The 16,548-nt window shown below is 40.7% G+C and overlaps 2 protein-coding genes across 2 annotated transcripts in view; both read left to right on the forward strand.

Annotated features, from left to right (window-relative positions):
• Nucleotides 1-2,657, forward strand: part of pparg (peroxisome proliferator-activated receptor gamma) — a 38,624-nt gene extending 35,967 nt beyond the window's left edge. Inside the window, exon 9 of the mRNA XM_071895263.2 lies at nucleotides 1,237-2,657. Within this exon, the coding sequence (XP_071751364.1) occupies nucleotides 1,237-1,484 (248 nt within the window). The 3' untranslated portion in view covers nucleotides 1,485-2,657. The remainder of the gene's footprint in view (nucleotides 1-1,236) is intronic.
• Nucleotides 2,658-9,648: 6,991 nt separating this feature from the next.
• On the forward strand, nucleotides 9,649-15,936 carry terf2ip (telomeric repeat binding factor 2, interacting protein). The gene is made up of 8 exons (XM_078283426.1): nucleotides 9,649-9,891; nucleotides 10,374-10,519; nucleotides 10,811-11,025; nucleotides 12,110-12,217; nucleotides 12,465-12,933; nucleotides 13,098-13,213; nucleotides 13,907-14,335; nucleotides 14,639-15,936. The coding sequence occupies exons 1-8, from the start codon at nucleotides 9,659-9,661 to the stop codon at nucleotides 14,852-14,854; spliced, it is 1,932 nt and encodes a 643-aa protein (XP_078139552.1). The 5' UTR covers nucleotides 9,649-9,658; the 3' UTR covers nucleotides 14,855-15,936.
• The last annotated feature ends 612 nt before the right edge of the window (nucleotides 15,937-16,548 follow it).

Below are 16,548 nucleotides of genomic sequence, written 5' to 3' on the forward strand. Positions count from 1 at the left end.
CTTGCTCTATATCATCATCCAACCTGCCAGCGCCTCTGGTCACGAAATTACCAATTTGTGACCAAGTGAGCTACTGCCGTGAACTTGAGCCGTCGCCTGGGCTTGTGCCTTGATTCATAAAAATAAGGCCCTATGTATCTAAAGCTGCATTTAGAAAATAATAGAAAAGCTGTTTTCAAACTCTGTTCATCACAGTCTTTACAGTCCCATACGATTTGGTTTAATTTTGCTGGATAGCACATGGCTGCTTGATTAAAGTCCGACCTTGAACCTGCTAAGCCTTCAAATCAGACATTTAAGTAAATTATTAACTTAAATGACTGAGATTGTAGCTGGAAATGAAGATAAATATAAAGGCTTTTGTAAATAGTAAACTTAACCCAGTTTGACCCCATTTAACATTTAACGCCCTTAAAAACATGATTAACATTATTTTTTCAGCTTGATACTTGATGACTTTTCCTAATTTCATGAGGAAAACTGGTAAACAATAAATTTAACATGACGATACGTTTTCAAGCTCCTGTACAATCTTTGTATAAAACGGTAATGTTTGGGGTCATTTTGACAAACCAGAGAAAATATAAAAGTTTTACACATATTTTCTTTCTCTTTGTTTTGACTGATACTGAGGGAACCGTCCCGTGCAATTTTTAAAAAACATTCCCATGCTTTAGGGCCCTAACATAAGATGCACAGTTTTATTGAGTTTTTATCTCACCTGAAGATTTTCTGCCAATGAAAGAAAAGTGTCACAGCTCTTTGAAAGACTATTTTACTTTTTATTGGTATTTTCTTTATTGACTAACTGCTATGTGTTACTTGATGCTAATGTTCTGAAGTGTAAATTTGGGTAACACTTTCAATTCAATTCAAATTCAATTCAAAGATGTATGTTAATTTTAACATAATAGGAGGGTTATGGGTTTTTTTTCAAGTCCTGTTTTCAAGGGATTTTCTTAGTTTCACAGCAACCAAATTTCACATAAAAAAAGACAAAAATATATACCCAATACTCTCTGAGCATTGCAGCCACCTTATTTCTTTGTCTCTCTCTCTGTCTCTTCCTCTCTCCTTCTCCCATTAACCCTGCCTTTCCTCTCTTCAGCTTGACGTTGTCTCTCTCTCTCTCCTCTCTCATTCATTCATCGGACCCCCACCCCACCCCCAAATCTCACTAATTTTGCCTCCCTCTCTCTCTCTCTCTCTCTCTCTCTCTCTCTCTAACCCCTCCAGACCGTCCAGGCCTGCTGAATGTGAAGCCCATCGAGCGGCTTCAGGAGACGGTGCTCCACTCCCTGGAGCTGCAGCTGAAGGTCAACCACCCAGACTCCCTGCAGCTGTTTGCCAAGCTGCTCCAGAAGATGACCGACCTGCGCCAGATCGTCACCGACCACGTCCACCTCATCCAACTGCTGAAGAAGACCGAGGTGGACATGTGCTTGCACCCTCTGCTGCAGGAGATCATGAAGGACTTGTATTAGAATTGAACGGGAGAAGAACAAAAAAAATAAAGAGAAATGAATTATTTTGTTGTTAAAATCATCACGATGGAGCCCTTTGTGCTGCTGGTGGGGTGAAGAAAGAGAGGTAGCCAGACAGACTGACTGACTGAAATTGAGAAAGAAATGGGGAAGAACAGGAAAAGAGAAATGAAGGAAAGAGAGAAAGAATCTCGAGTGTTAGATCTTGTCTAGACAGCAACATGTGAATAACGTGTGGTGCACAGTCATTTAGCCACTGCTGAGCCTGGACATTTTGTTATGAGTAGACTGCCAACTAAAATATGAAACTACCACCCATTGCACCAACTATAGCATGAACTTCTGTGACTTACTGAAAGAGTGGGGACTTTCTGTTTGTCGAGAGATAATTTCAAAGGCTCGACGCAGTCTACTTTACGTGCCTTTCAAAAGGGAAGGAGAAATATATCACTGTGAATATTTTGTGCCACATGTATGTGTTCATGTGCAGTTTATCTGTACATTGCGTTGCAACTGCCATACTAGGCAGCAGTGTGTACGTGCTTCAAAACCTCTATAAACACACATATGCATGAACACACACACACACACACACACACACACACACATTCACATACACACAGTCGTTTTATGTCTTGGCATCGAGGTGAAGGTGCTATCTCTTTTTAAGCAGCTCAATCCAAAAACAGACATCAGATGAATGCCTGTAGCAGATTTTAATCTCACTCACCTGCACAACCTGTGAGAAAGTGTGAAGCCAACAAGAGGCACATTGCAAAGATGATGTCAGCTCATTGTTAAAACAGCATACCGTACATGCCATAGTGTGCCTTTAATTGGATATGTTCTTAACTATTTGTAAGCTGTGCTATTTGTCCTGTATAAATGACTTATTTTGTGGAATGAATGTCACTTACAGGCCAATATATACATATCCATGTACAATATGTATAATATATATCCATGTTGTTTCTGTACAGATGAAATTGCCTGTCAAACACAATTGGCCCATTGGCCTTACTTGTTTTATTTCAAATTCTACAAAAGTGGTTGAATTGTAATTTTACCTATGAAAATTATTTTATATCTGTTTAAAGCAATGTGTCTATAATGTCTGATTTGATCAGATGGTTTTTCAGGTTTTTCCATAGTCAAAGGGATTGAATTAATACATGTGGGGAAAGAAAATTTGTAAATAAAATATTTTCTAAATATTTGATTCCTTTTTATTTGAAATGTGTCTCTTCTTTGAAATCTGTCTCATTTTTCAGGGTCATATGTACACTATCAAAAATTATATCTTTCTATGTCTAAATTGCAACTTCCTGGTAAGTGCTCCAGCCACCCAAACACTCGCAAATCTATTTTACTGTCATTACATCACCCGTCCTTAGCGTGTCTTACCAAACACACACACCCTGTCGGGATGATTGCAACATCTGAACTCTGCTGAACCAGGCCGGATGACCAAAGTCCCATGGATACAATTTAGATCTGTAGAGAGTAGCTTTCCTTCGTATGGTGGATTTACGTAAATCAATAAAAACTATATACGAATTACTACACACCATCAGTATGTCACATTTAAAACATTTAAGATACGTATTATGTCATCTATGTTGTATATTATCTATAGGTTATTTTGTGAGATTGCCAGGTACACATTCAAAAAAATGAAGTTAAATCCTTTTTGAAGATGACAATTATGACAGGATTTCTCTTCTTAGGGGTCTCTCTCTCTCTCTCTCTCTCTCTTGTTCTCACGCTCAAAAAAAAAAAAGAAAAATGCTGATCAGGAAGAAGAGAAGGAAGGACAGGTGAGGAGTAGGAACGAGAGAAGAGGAGAGAAGAGGAGGCAAGGGGAAAGCCAGCAGGGAAAAGTGAGGAAATGGTGAGAGAATAGGGGAGGAAAGGCAAAGGGAAGAGCGAAGAAAAGGACAAGCAAGAAGATGTGAGAAGGCAGAGCAGAGGAGAAGTTTAGCCCCTAAAAATAAGCCTTCAACTTGGCAGATGGGGTCTTCTGGCTCGGGGCCGGACGGTCCTTTTGGATGGCTGAGGATGATGATGGTGATTAAATCTGTTCTTTATGTTGAGTCAGCATATCCTTACTTTGTTAGGGCTGGTCTCTGCTGACCGAACCCTGCCAAGATTCCTAAACTAATCTGCCAAATAATTTTCAGGAGTATATTTCTGCAGCTATCCCGAGAGCCAAGTCCAAAGATAGCATTTCTGATTTACACAAGGAAGTTGTGTTTTTGTTTGAGTTCCTCGTGAAACAGCAGCTTCATTTTGTCTTCTCCTTTGTTTAAACATCTGACAGGAATTCTACTCCTACGAGCGTGTAACATACCTGTGTGTGTGTGTGTGTGTGTGTGTGTGTGTGTGTGTGTGTGTGTGTGTGTGTGTGAGAGAGAGAGAGAGAGAGAGAGAGAGAGAGAGAGAGACTTGTTGAAGTGCCACACCTGCCACTGTAATTCAAATACAACTCTCAACTAATAGTTTAGTTTAATTTGGTGCATAGAAAACTTCCTCAAAAATGTATATTGACCTGGATGCGCTTTACATTCTCGAGAGCTCTACTGGAAAAAAGTTTTACGGTCACAGGATTATGACGAGACTCTAGGTAGGCATGAGTAGGTATCACTTCCAATTGTAAAATAATTATTCCAGCACAACAATGTAGTAAAACAGTGATTTCAAATGTTTTGTATTTATTTTATTATAAACCTCACATACAAGCTCCATACAGATGTTAGTAATATATTTCAGCATTTCACTGATAATTGCCATTACATTTTTTTTGTATTATAATCAATATGGATTTCTCATTGAGGGACCAAAAGATAGAAAATGGTATTAATTTTTCTTCTCAAGTCAAGTGTAACAAGAACATGAAATGTTTGGAGAGGAGGTTTGCTCTATATTTTACTATTTGAATATATAAGTAGGATTAAAGAGCTCTATGCTTGGGCCTGCAATTCTACGAGTGAGCCTCTATTTCACCAAATCTAATAGAACTCTATTTTACCTGATATAGAATCCAAAATACACACAAAGATTTCATTTGTCTTGGTTTATGAAGCTCATTTGGCAGTGAGAGTGCACATCCATATTGTGTTTATGAACCAGAGCAATTTGCCATAGCCCAATTAAAAACATAGTGTTGATTAATGATGAAAGCATGCATACAATATAATAAAAATCCTACTACCTCAGTAAAGAAACCCTTTCTCATCCACAGTGATTTTAAACCTCACTGTGTGCTTTCCACCCACCTAAACTTTCCAGAAGTTGTGGTCTAACCTGTCGCTGGGAGGGGGTTGTTTATCTTTAGATTACATCACATTTCATTTCTCAAAAGGATTTCTTCCATGTGATTCATTCATTCACATATCTTCAACACAACTGTCACCTGAGTGGAAAGTACAATGTCATGAAACGTGACCTGGTTTGACCTGCTCCGATTGAGACATGATTAAAATGAGGGCATTGCAACATACTGTACTTATTTACTATCTCAGTCTGATTTGATTAATCAAGTGAAATGATTTCTGTTCCTAAACTCATTAAATGTGTGTTTTCAAATTTGCTGTATTCAGATACATCTCCTTCAGCTGCCTAGAGACTACAAGATTGTTCCTGACAAATTGTGATAGTGAGGAGTGTTTTACACTAAATGATGGATCTTTACAAATTCCCTAGTGGCTCTATCACAAGACAATCATAAAAGACCAAAATGAGCTCAAAAGCAATCAATTATTAGGCTAAATTGGTTGTAATAACCACAAATTGTTATATGATCGTAGAATTTAGATCTCATCTCAAAACGTTTTAGCCAAAGCCAACTTGTTTAACATTAAACTTGTTTGTGCGCACTGAACAGAAAGTACTGTATGTATCTTTTGTTTGTGAAACTACGCAGACTAGGCAGTGTAGAGGTTAAAGCAGGCTATGTAAAGTTGGCTACTGACACTTTTGTCTCACACTATAGGTTCCTTCCATAATTGTCTTGTTCTAATAATCTTAGGTGCCCAGACTGGATCAGGAGGGCAGGTTGGTCCCACTTTCCCAAAACTGCGGAATCAGCATAGACTCTACCCAATCTTAAAATCCAGGCATGGGTCTTGACCAAACTGGGTCTAAAATTGGGCGAAAAGTCCTGAAGGGAGGGCCTGGCACTAGCTGACAAGATATGAGCAAGTGATTCTCTCTGGGGTCAAGAGCACAGACTTCACTAACTTGTCTGAGCCAAATGTTAACGTGATCCTTATCATAGTCTATCAAGAGAAAGACTCAAGGAAGGCAAATTGGCACTTTGGTTATGAAGTCAAAAGGGACATGAAAGAGCTTCCTCTATTTTGCCCCTCATCAGTGCCAACCATTCAGTAGATAACAACGCCTGTTCATCTCTATTGCCATACCACAACCGAGGCCTTACAGTGATTCAGTGTGGCAGATGGCCTAATGCCCTTTACCCTGTAGCCTGGTTTTACCCAAGCAGCACATCCACAAGGAGGATCATACCACACCAGTGACAAGGCAAAACACCGCTGGCACCGGAGGGCTGTGTCTTCCCCTGAGGAGCTCCAGTCGGTGACTCACAGTCATGATGTTTTAGGGAGATGTCAAGGTCAAGGTCATGTCTAGAGTCCAGAGGCTGAAGTTTCATCAAATGGGATTTTTATGTGGATGAATACCAGCAGATAAAAAGTACATTACACTGATGAAGTTTTGGACTGTTCAGCCAAAACTGTTCCTAAACAGAAAGGACAAAATGTAATTCTGTGAACAGATGATGTCAATTGAAAATTATTTTCACAATAGATCAGATTACAGTACACATACAGTTTATTTGAGATATGAATATCAATCCATTATGTTTGACCAACCAATAAGTCCTATATCTACCATGGAGAGATACTGTATGTTGATTGACAGCCCTGACGTTCAGTAAAGCAATGTAACAATATCTCCCTCTACAGGCTGTCAACAACTACTGAGCGGCACAGTAGGGGGATTTTCCTGAGCCAATTCCTGAGCCAAACCAAACCAAACTGTGCTGCACTGTGCTGACCTGGCCACACATTCACTGTATAGTTGCTGATTCTGAGAACAGGAATAACCAAGAGCAACAACAGGACTGCAGATCAGCCCGATGGCGGGATGACGGCTCAGGAATGAGTTGATTATTTCAGGGTTAAAGGTTTGTGTCGGGGATGGATCATAATCCGCAGTTAGGAATTATTACAGGTTGTGCACAAACATACATTAATTTAGAGGAGTTGCAGCGTCTCAGTGGCTGTTGTATTGTTTCAGCTGGTTTGGTTGAAGATGGAGAGGAACAATAGAGGCCAATAACAATAATGTAGCTGTCAGGACTGTGAGGGAGGCAATGAGGTGATACAGCAAACACGCCAGCCCAATTCCTTCCCATGGCCTCCTGGCTTAATGGACTCAAGACTGGGTAAAGTTTTAAAGCTGCACTCTGTAGTTTGAGAAGCCTAACAGTGACGATGCATGAGAAACATAATGAGGCGATGCAGATTGGCCTTATTACCTTTAACAGGGAACTGGATTAACGCAGAGTGAAAATCAATATGAAAATCAAAGTGGGTTATAAGTAAGAAAAGGACAATTAAAAATACTATTGGTCAAAACAGTTGTCAAAGATGCCTGACTACATTACCAAAAATATTTGCATATCATGTTTTTTGTGATAAACGCCATGATACACTTTGTGATTGATTCCCAGCTTATTCATGAAAAACAAGATGCTATGAAAACTGTCTAATTAGCTTGTTAAGAAAACCCAAATGTTTGTCTGTTTGAATAATTTTACTCCGTATGAATATAGACAAATGCTGAATAGGTCCTAAGTAAGTCTTTACATTCAATTATTTGTTCATGAAATGTTGAAGAAATGTTTTTTCCGCGACCCTATCTCAGGACTTCTCCACTGCTATTTGTATGCAAAAAAAAAGAAAAACATTTCTAGATTGCACATAGCAGCTTTAGTTTTACCGCTTTGCACTTCATAATGAGGTGCTGACATCAATGCAACAATTATCCATCATGCCTTTCTCAAGCAGACCTGCCTCAGGGGGATAATCAACTGATCAAAAGTGACATCTCCCACTGGACAGACAGTGTTTATGTGTTTAATTCCAAAAATGTAATTTGTACTTCTGAATGTCCCTTGAGAAGGCCCGCAGTGCTGAGGTAAGCCCACAGTGCAGCGGGGTTGTTTGTCCTGGAGGGGCCGTTAGTTTGTCTACTCTATTGTGAACATAAGCTCACCAGCACTCTGACTCATGTGCATGTGTGTGTGTGTGTGTGTGTGTGTGTGTGTGTGTGTGTGTGTGTGTCTGTGTACGGTCCTGTTTTGGTAGATATTTGTGACTTGGATAATTTCCTTCAACTTACTTGTAAACTTGAGCAGACCCTGCACTATTGTAACGTGTGTGTGTGTGTGTGTGTGTGTGTGTGTTTATGTGTGTGTATGTGTCAGACACACACACATAAGCAAGGTCGAGTAAGGTGGAGTAAGGCTCTATGGTGACAGGAATATTGTCAGGACACACTCTTTACTATTGATTGTGGTCTAGGAAGTGAAGCTTATTCTACTGTTGCACTCACTGTAAGTTGCTCTGAATAAGAACATCATCTAAATGCCTAAAACGTAATGTAATGCATCTCGCCCCTCAATCCCTCAATGTGTCCATCAAAAACACAAATTTCTTTTACCTTGTAAAGATGACCAAAAACTTGTCACCACTTGTTGCGACTTAGTGCATACAAGGATTGGTCTGCTGTGGTTCTGTATTGGTCATTGAGCATTTTGACCTACAGACATCCTAGAGGAGGTTGAAAAAGAAGGTGTGGTAAATTAAGAAAAATTGTCATGCACAGGATTCCTAGTGATGCAGCTATTAAATGTTATTTGGGTTTGTGTTTGTCTTTAAAAGTGTTTGTAAGAGATGCATGAGTGGGTCTTTGAAATAAGCAAACTGTACTGATGACTGAAAACAGAGAAGTCCCAGTCTCGTTAACTAACGCCAGGTGGCGGTAATGTGATATATCTTATCTAGTGTCTTGTCGAAGAACACGCCGAAGAAGAAATAGAAAGCCACACATGCGCAGTCGCTCATTATAAAGCCGGAAGTTTTGTTTTGGTGGTCGCGGCGGGAAAAAAGTAAGCACTCAACACTCAACAACTAAACAAATTATTAACTGACAACTTTTGAGTCCAGTGACCAGTCTATCTAACACATTTCTTTCTTTCTTCATAACGCCAACTAGCTAGCCGCTTTCTTATGGAGTTATCATAATCTCTGCTAAAGCTATCATGCTAACTAGTCTTAGCTAATGTTACTATTTCCAACGGGTACCTTTGACAAGCTAGCAGTGTTTCTCATGCTATGAGACTAATCGTGGTCGAAGTCAGTATACCGTTCAATAACATTGATTTGAATCGAAGTGCCCGTTCTCTTCATTCAAGCTCTGTCGCATTCATAATGCATATCCCAATATATTTCACTCATGGATGTATTATTGCCCCATTTTCTGTAACTTCTACAAATAACCAACTGGGTAGCTGCAGTGGTTTTATTATCAATCTACTGGCTGCTCTCATAATGTCATAATCACTTAATATATTTTCTTGCTTATCAGCTTTAACCCACATTAGTGGTCCTCAAAGTGGAGCATTTAAGAGCTCCAGGGTATCCCCAAGAAATACAAGGACTGCTTTTCTTTTGTTGGCACAATGCAGTGGTTGTTATGGCCCTTGGTAAACTGCTATCAACTGGGGTTTCCTTGACCAAAAGCTTATATGTCCCCACTCTTCACCATGAAACATTTTAACTACCTCTGGGCTAGACAGCATTTGCCTCTAACCCGTACATGTCAGGACAGGTGTAAAACATACAGAAACAGTATTTCCTACCAGAACTAGAGATACAACATAAAAGTGCTGTATTGAAACCTCTTGTTGTATTTATGGCAATAATACCTGCAAAGGTGTCCTTCACCGTGATTAATATAAGGGTGCTTCACTGCCGCCGATGGTACCCTTAATGGTCGTACCCATAGTCACAGTACAGAACATCATGTTTGATGCGGTCTCTAACAATGTCTGTAATTACACCCCCTCGACCAGGTAGGAGATCCCGACCATGCCATCCAAACAGGAGGATGGGAGCAAATCCCGTAAAATCTCCCCAGTCCTCTTCATGACTGTGGATGGTGAACCCATGCGTTTTTTTCTGCGCCCGGGTCCTGCCAAAGTCCACCTGCAGCCCTGCATCACGGGTGGGGGAGGCGTGGTGTGCAAGGCCCAGGAGCCAGGGGCAATCCTGCTAGCTGAACCTGAAGAAATGGGCTCCTTTCCAGAAAGTGCTGCTCATTGGTAGGTGCTGGATAGGTTTGGATATTAGTGTTTTTGAATAATAACATTTGAATAATGCATATTTCCTAATGCTTTGCAATACAGCTTGACTTTTCCAGAATTGCAGTGCAAATAGAGAGGTGTATCATTCACCTGAGCAGAATATGTACTGCCAAGGTTTGTTACACTTTGAGAAAACCAAACCATTTCTAAGTGGAAAAAAGGTTCTTGTCTTTATTAGTATGTCTATTAGTATGTTCTGTATGTTAACACAACTTAGCGTATACTGTGTTGTGCCACCTTTCTAATTACAGTAATTAGAAGTTATAGCACTGCAACCTAAAGCATTACCATGTATATCATTAGTGGAATAATTCCATTTGTTAGTAACAGTGGTTACGTAAGAACACATCATTTACCATATGCTATACTTTTACTTCTAAAATTTCACAGTATGAAAATGAGGCAGCTGTAAATATGGCTCCTGTCTACTCTTTGACCAGGTATGTGTCCACACAATACATTCGGGACTGTATCGATAAGAATCTGCAGCTGGATGTGGAGGACTACAGGTTAAACACTGAACAAGTCCAGAGACGCTCTACCAGACAGACCGCCAACACGGAGGTCTTTGCTGGCCTCTCAGGAGGTAATCTGTGACATAAGACCTAACTTTGCACTTTGTGAGGAACACAGTAAAATTGTTCTTCATTTATTTTGCCGCTGCTCCTGTACCGACATGATATGCAAAGACTCGGGCAGTAAATTAAAAAAATACCCAAAAGTAATTTTAAAAAAGCTGTTAAACAGTGTGTTATTACATGGTGTGTAATGCCTTTTGTACTTGCCCTAGCATTTATTCATCTTATTGTATAACTCTGTTTATTTTTTGCAAATCTACTGCTGTTGATACTTGCTGTTATTCTTTATTAACAAACAGGCAGGTTAGCCTACACCTCAGAGGAGGATGCTGCCATTTTGAAGTATGTCAGCAAACGCAAGACGGAGACCGGGGGGAACACGCTGTGGCAAGAAATGGGAAAAAAGCATGTGACCAATCACAGTTGGCAGTCAATGAAACACCGTTACAAGGCACGACTGGCTCACAGACAGTCAGAGGTAGAGGAGGAGGAGAGGACAGAGGGAGAGACCAAGGTAATTCATTGGATGAAAGTATTCTCAGCTATTGCTATGTATCACACAATTGTTTAAACTTTTCTACAGGATACATGCTCTTCATGAGACCAGGATCACAGTTTGAATGAAATGAGAGCAGGAGTTAAAGAGCCAGTTGGATTATCTCACTCATTCAAGGATCATGGACTCTGTGTGTCCAGTTCTCATTGGCTCAAGAGATACCTTACATCCATGGATCATGCTTCAATTGTGTACAGCATAAACATACTGATAAACTCAAGTGTCATGCTCAGAGAGTAGAATAGAGTAAACCTTTATTGTCCCCAAAGGGCAATTTGGCTTACAGTCTGCAGTCATAAAAACATGCACAGCACGCAGTGAACAGTTACAATACATCAAACATAACAAGAGGGGGCTCCAAAATGTGTCAGATCACATTTGGCCGTGCTCTTTAATGTTGCTGTGAGGACAAATTGCCAATTTTGCAAACTGTTATATCTCAGGTACCTGTGTGTGTTTGGCCCATGGGCTTGGATGTGGGTCCTGACCCACATTAATACAAACTATTGAAGTTGAAAAACACTGAAATTGGAGTTTAGAGGTTTTCGTGTGACAGTTGCAATGTGAAAGCTTATGTAGCTTGAGTTTACTCATGTCTGAAAAGTGTACAGAGGACTTTTGAGGATGTTGCAGCTATAATTTTGGTTTTGCATTTCTCTCTCCTAAGTTCTTCAATTTCCAGTGGTATTCCATGTATGTTTGTGTAATCTTGTTAAAATGGATAATACAAGTGCTAGTACTGGCGGACTTTGTTTTCATGGTTGAACAGATCTAAGGCAGTGTGATTTAACCAGATATCCCATCTCACTCATCTGACAAACCAGTACATGTTTCAGTGGTGTTGGTGGTTGATTTCAGGTTATGACACATTCGTGGCTTCTGTCGGCGACCTTTTGCAGGTGCCTCAGATCATTTCCGTGGTTCAAATTCACACAGTTTCCACTGAAGTATAAATTCAGCTTTAGAATAGCGCCAGACCGCTCAAAGTCACAACTTTCATACTAGATATATGGTTTGACACCTCTTGGTTGTCTGCTCCTAGGTAGGAGAAGATCAGAAGACAGACATTCAGAATCTCTCCTGTGACAAAGATGACCCTCCTCCTCCTCAGACACATTCAGCTGACACAGCAGCGACAGACTTAACACAGGTAGGTGTCACAGGTCACTGCTCACACAAGCACCATAGTTGAAAGAATTATACATAGGTTACATGGTTGATAATTTAAAGATGTATGTGTGTGATTTGATAATTCCCAACTGGACTGAACTAAAAAAGAACAGGTGTCTCCACAGACCGATGCCCAACCTTTACCAGCTGAGAGCACGCAACCAGAAACTGTTGAAGCTCAAACATCCAGCACCGGCCAACCTGAGTTGCCATGTTTGCACCCACAGACCGATGCCCAACCCAAACCAGCTGAGAGCATGCAACCAGAAACTGTAGAGGCTCAAACGCCCAGCTCCCCCGAACAAGAAGTGCTTTGTGTGGACCCACAGACCAATGGCCAACCCATACCAGTTGAGAGCACACAACCAGAAAATGTAGAACCACAAACAACCAGCTCCCCCGAACCAGAGGTTGTGCCTGAGGACTCTCCACCAGCTCAGGCTGAAACCCTGCCAGACACTCCTCCTAAAAAGCAAAAGAAGAAGCAGGCGGCCTCCCCTAAGCCGGTTCGACCGCAGCGTCGATCCACGCGCAGGCACCCTGAGGAGCCCCCATCGCCCCAACCTTATGGGAAAAAGCTCAGATTATCATCCCCATGTACTCCTCAGAAAGCCACGCCATCACCTCAGCCCTCGAGGAAAACGAAATCAGCAGAGGAGAACGGACAAGTTACACCCTCTAAGAAGACGAAAACAGGTTTATCATACTTCAATCACACAGAACAGAAAGACAATATCTCGGTGTCATTAGCCAACTTTGATGCTGCAGATTTAACTAAACGCTCAGTCAGGCAAATTACAACTTTACTTCTCTTCTCCTCTTTTCTTCTCTTCGAACAATCTCTTATGTGTGTTTCTCAGATGAGGGAGCTAATACAGTGGCCCAGAAAGAGCCAGAGAAAGGAGGGAAGAGAAAAGAAAAGAGAAAGTTGGGGGTCCTGGAGTTGGCAACAAAAGAGTTTGAAGATGAAAGTGAGGTAAGACAAGTTTGCAGATTTTGAAATGGTGAATTTGTGATGATCAGTGTCTCTTGACAGAATTAATTAATGATAGAGAATGCAAATGGGGATTGCATTTTTTGAATCGGGGTGCTTCTCTATATGCGTCTCTTGTTTGGATACTGTGTGATGTACTTAACTTTTCTCTTGCATAGAATGTAGCATATATGCTTTCCCCTGCCATCATTTGTACATACATCTCCCTGACATCATTGAGACATCCATCATTCTATACAAATCTAGCATCATTCAATAAAAAAAGTCTTCCAAAGGGTAATCCTGTAATCTTTACACCAAAATTCTTTAAGTAGAAGAGAGTTGAACTGTAGTGTTGAAGAATGTTCTTGTTTTTTCCATGTGATATTCAGATCATTGTTTGACCTGAGAGTAACCTAAAAACTGGCCACAGGTTCTCTGGTAGTAGCCATACAGATATCAGCAAAGTAGCTCTAATGATAATTGGGGCAACCACAGCATATCCAAAACTTTGTTGGTGATTTGACCAAGAATTCAAAACATGTTGCACTTGTTCCTATGACTTCTATTCATTTAACATTTAGTTTAGTTTAAGTTTGTTGGCTGATTGCAAGAAAATAAAAATTATTCCAGCCAAAGAACCTTATTAATTTCACAGGGAAAAAGGATTTAGACTGTTATGTTCCTATCTCCTAGTCTGAACAAGATGAAACTACAGACCTCCAAAACCCGACTGAAACAGTGGCGACACAGCCCAGATCGACCGAACCCCCCCTTCCCACTGCAGCCACTGCTGCCATAGCTGCTGCCCCACAGTCTGCCCCTGGACACGCACCTAGCCTTCAGGAGAGCAGGCAAGAAGTTCAGGCTTCCAGCAAAGATCCCCAACCGGAGACAGGCTGCCCCGTGCCTGCGCCGAGTGAGCCTGTCCCGTCCACCTCCAAGGCCCACCTCTTCATATTTGAAAGTGAATCCCAGGAAGAAGAGTCAGACGTCGGTGACAATACAGCAGCTCCCTCCGTCCCTCAGCCATTAATGAACAAAGACGCTGCGATTTCACTGACTCAGATGCAGTTGGAAGAGGACAAGCAGCGAATCAGAGGGCTGATGAAGCAGACAAACCAGGTGAGTGTCACAGCACAATACTTGCTCCCCCTTGTTATTGCACATTATTTAATTTTTTTCCCACAACATAGACATCTTCCAAGACACCAGCAGCACACACAGGGTTTCATTTCATGTCTTTCTCTATGATTGTTCATAACAAACTCGCATCTTACTACTTTGGTTTTCTCAGAGCAAGCAGAGTGTGAAAAAGGTGTTCAGAAAGAAAAGAATTCATAATAATTGTACTGACTGTTGTCTTTCTCTCTATGTCACTCTTTCCTTTTCTTTCTCTTTACTCCTCTCTGTGTGTCTGTATTCCAGGACTTGGTGAGTGTGACCAAGGCCCTGTTGAAGACCAGCGGAGACTTCTCTGCCGCGCTGTCTCTGCTCTTGACTCCCTCCTCCTTTACCGGACCAATTTGGAATCGTCATGACGACAGTCTCCTGCTGTCAGCTGACCCTGCGGTACGCCAGGAGCTCCAGGAGAAATATGGCGAGGAGGACGTGGCCAAAAGACTGGTCTTCCTTGAGGTATAGGGATGAAAGGTAAAGAAGGAAAGAAAGGAGGAGGAGCAAAGAGGTCTGGTCATATGGAGCATACTCATCTATTATATACGTGGATGCTGATCATCTAATATGGGAGTTTAACACAGGGAATTTATGCTAACTGTTGAGAAATCAAGTATCAAGATGGCTGTAGTCATTTTTTGAACCACTTTAAGATTGGCAGAATAGTTACACAATACTTGTCAGCAAGCTATTTGACTGATATTCATTACAGAGTTTGATTTTCCACTGATTTCCACTGTCACACTTTCTGTGTTGGGCTCCTCCCTGTTGGGGCCATCCCATATGAATACTACGAATATTATGATGCATGGCAATTGCTGACCCCTCCTACTTCCAAAAAGTAAAATCTGAATCATTTGGGGCTTAAAAAACACCCCCACATTGTAACGTTTTAAAATTTGTATATACATAAAAGGTAGAAAGGTGGAAAGCAACGAAGGGCTCCCAATTAGACCAAAATACTAAGAAAAATAATGGGAGGAGAGAAACCACTTGTAATGCAAATTTATTCGAGCTTTACATTGTAAAAAATCACATGATTTTTTGTTTGTTGTTTTCCTCCTCCCATTATTTTGCTTAAACTTTCTAAATAAAAGACTTTTATCTTGACTACACCAAAAGAAAAGCACTCATGCAGTACATAAATGGCTTTGTAATTAGCAGATGAAGTTAATCAGGTTGCTTGTCTATTTGTGCTACTTGCACTGAACAGATTTATTTTTGCCAAACAACAATGAGGAGAAGGGCTTTAATAATGTGACAAAGTTGAATGTCACAGCTTTTAGTTCAGGATATCATTTGTGTTATGCTCTATACCTCAGTTTTGGGGAAGAATCCAAGCTTTTAAGCTTTTTTGCTTCAAAATAAGATCTTTTTGTTTATGTGTTTTTAAATAGGCTACCTTTCATTAAATTCTATTATGAGTTGGGTCCCAAATGGGTTTCTTGCCTCTTTGTCTTTGCACAAGAGTGCTTGTTTTAATGAATCTGGGTCCAAGGGCAGAATGAAGTTTGTTCAGTTTGTGTCCATCACTGAAAACATTTTGTAACCCCTGCTGTAAATTCTGAAATAAAATGTTCTTTTTATATGTATAATGTGCTCCCCCTTATTTTATGAGGAGACTGCATTGGAATGGTTATATGAAGAATTCTGTTACTAATCTGAATATTTACAGTAGATATTAAAAGTTTCCTCTTGCTTCTTACTAAAGAAAAGTAAAACATCAGATCCCCTCTTAATTATGCAGGAAGACGGTCAGTCTTCCCAAACCATGTGGGAAATGTCTTTTTGCCTGATGACCCCAAAGTAGAACTTTTTGCTCTTTATTCCAAAAGATCTGTTTTCACTCAGAGCCAAACCAACCCGTCACCCAAAGGCCACACGCTGCCTACTGCATCATTCTATGGGGCTGTTTCTCTTCAGTGGGGACAGGGGCTCTGGTCAAGATAGAGGGGAAAGTGTATAGCCCCAGATACTAAGATATGTTGGGGAAAAATATGCTGCCCCCTGCAAAAAACAAATAATTTCATCCTTCAATGTGACAGCAATCCAAAGCACACAGCCTAGTGAATGAAGGAGTGGCTGAAAACAGGAAGATCAGTTTCCTGGAATGGCTCTGTCAGAGCCTGGACCTCAATCTTATAGAAAATCTATGGATTGAC

Source organism: Centroberyx gerrardi, chromosome 5 (assembly GCF_048128805.1).
Source record: "Centroberyx gerrardi isolate f3 chromosome 5, fCenGer3.hap1.cur.20231027, whole genome shotgun sequence".
Lineage (NCBI taxonomy): Eukaryota > Metazoa > Chordata > Actinopteri > Beryciformes > Berycidae > Centroberyx > Centroberyx gerrardi.

Coding starts and splice junctions, on each gene's coding strand:
- terf2ip (XM_078283426.1), top strand. CDS start 9,659: ATGCCATCCAAACAGGAGGATGGGAGCAAATCCCGTAAAATCTCCCCA. Junction 11,026..12,109: donor GGACAGAGGGAGAGACCAAG/GTAATTCATTGG, acceptor GTCTGCTCCTAG/GTAGGAGAAGATCAGAAGAC. Junction 14,336..14,638: donor TGATGAAGCAGACAAACCAG/GTGAGTGTCACA, acceptor TCTGTATTCCAG/GACTTGGTGAGTGTGACCAA.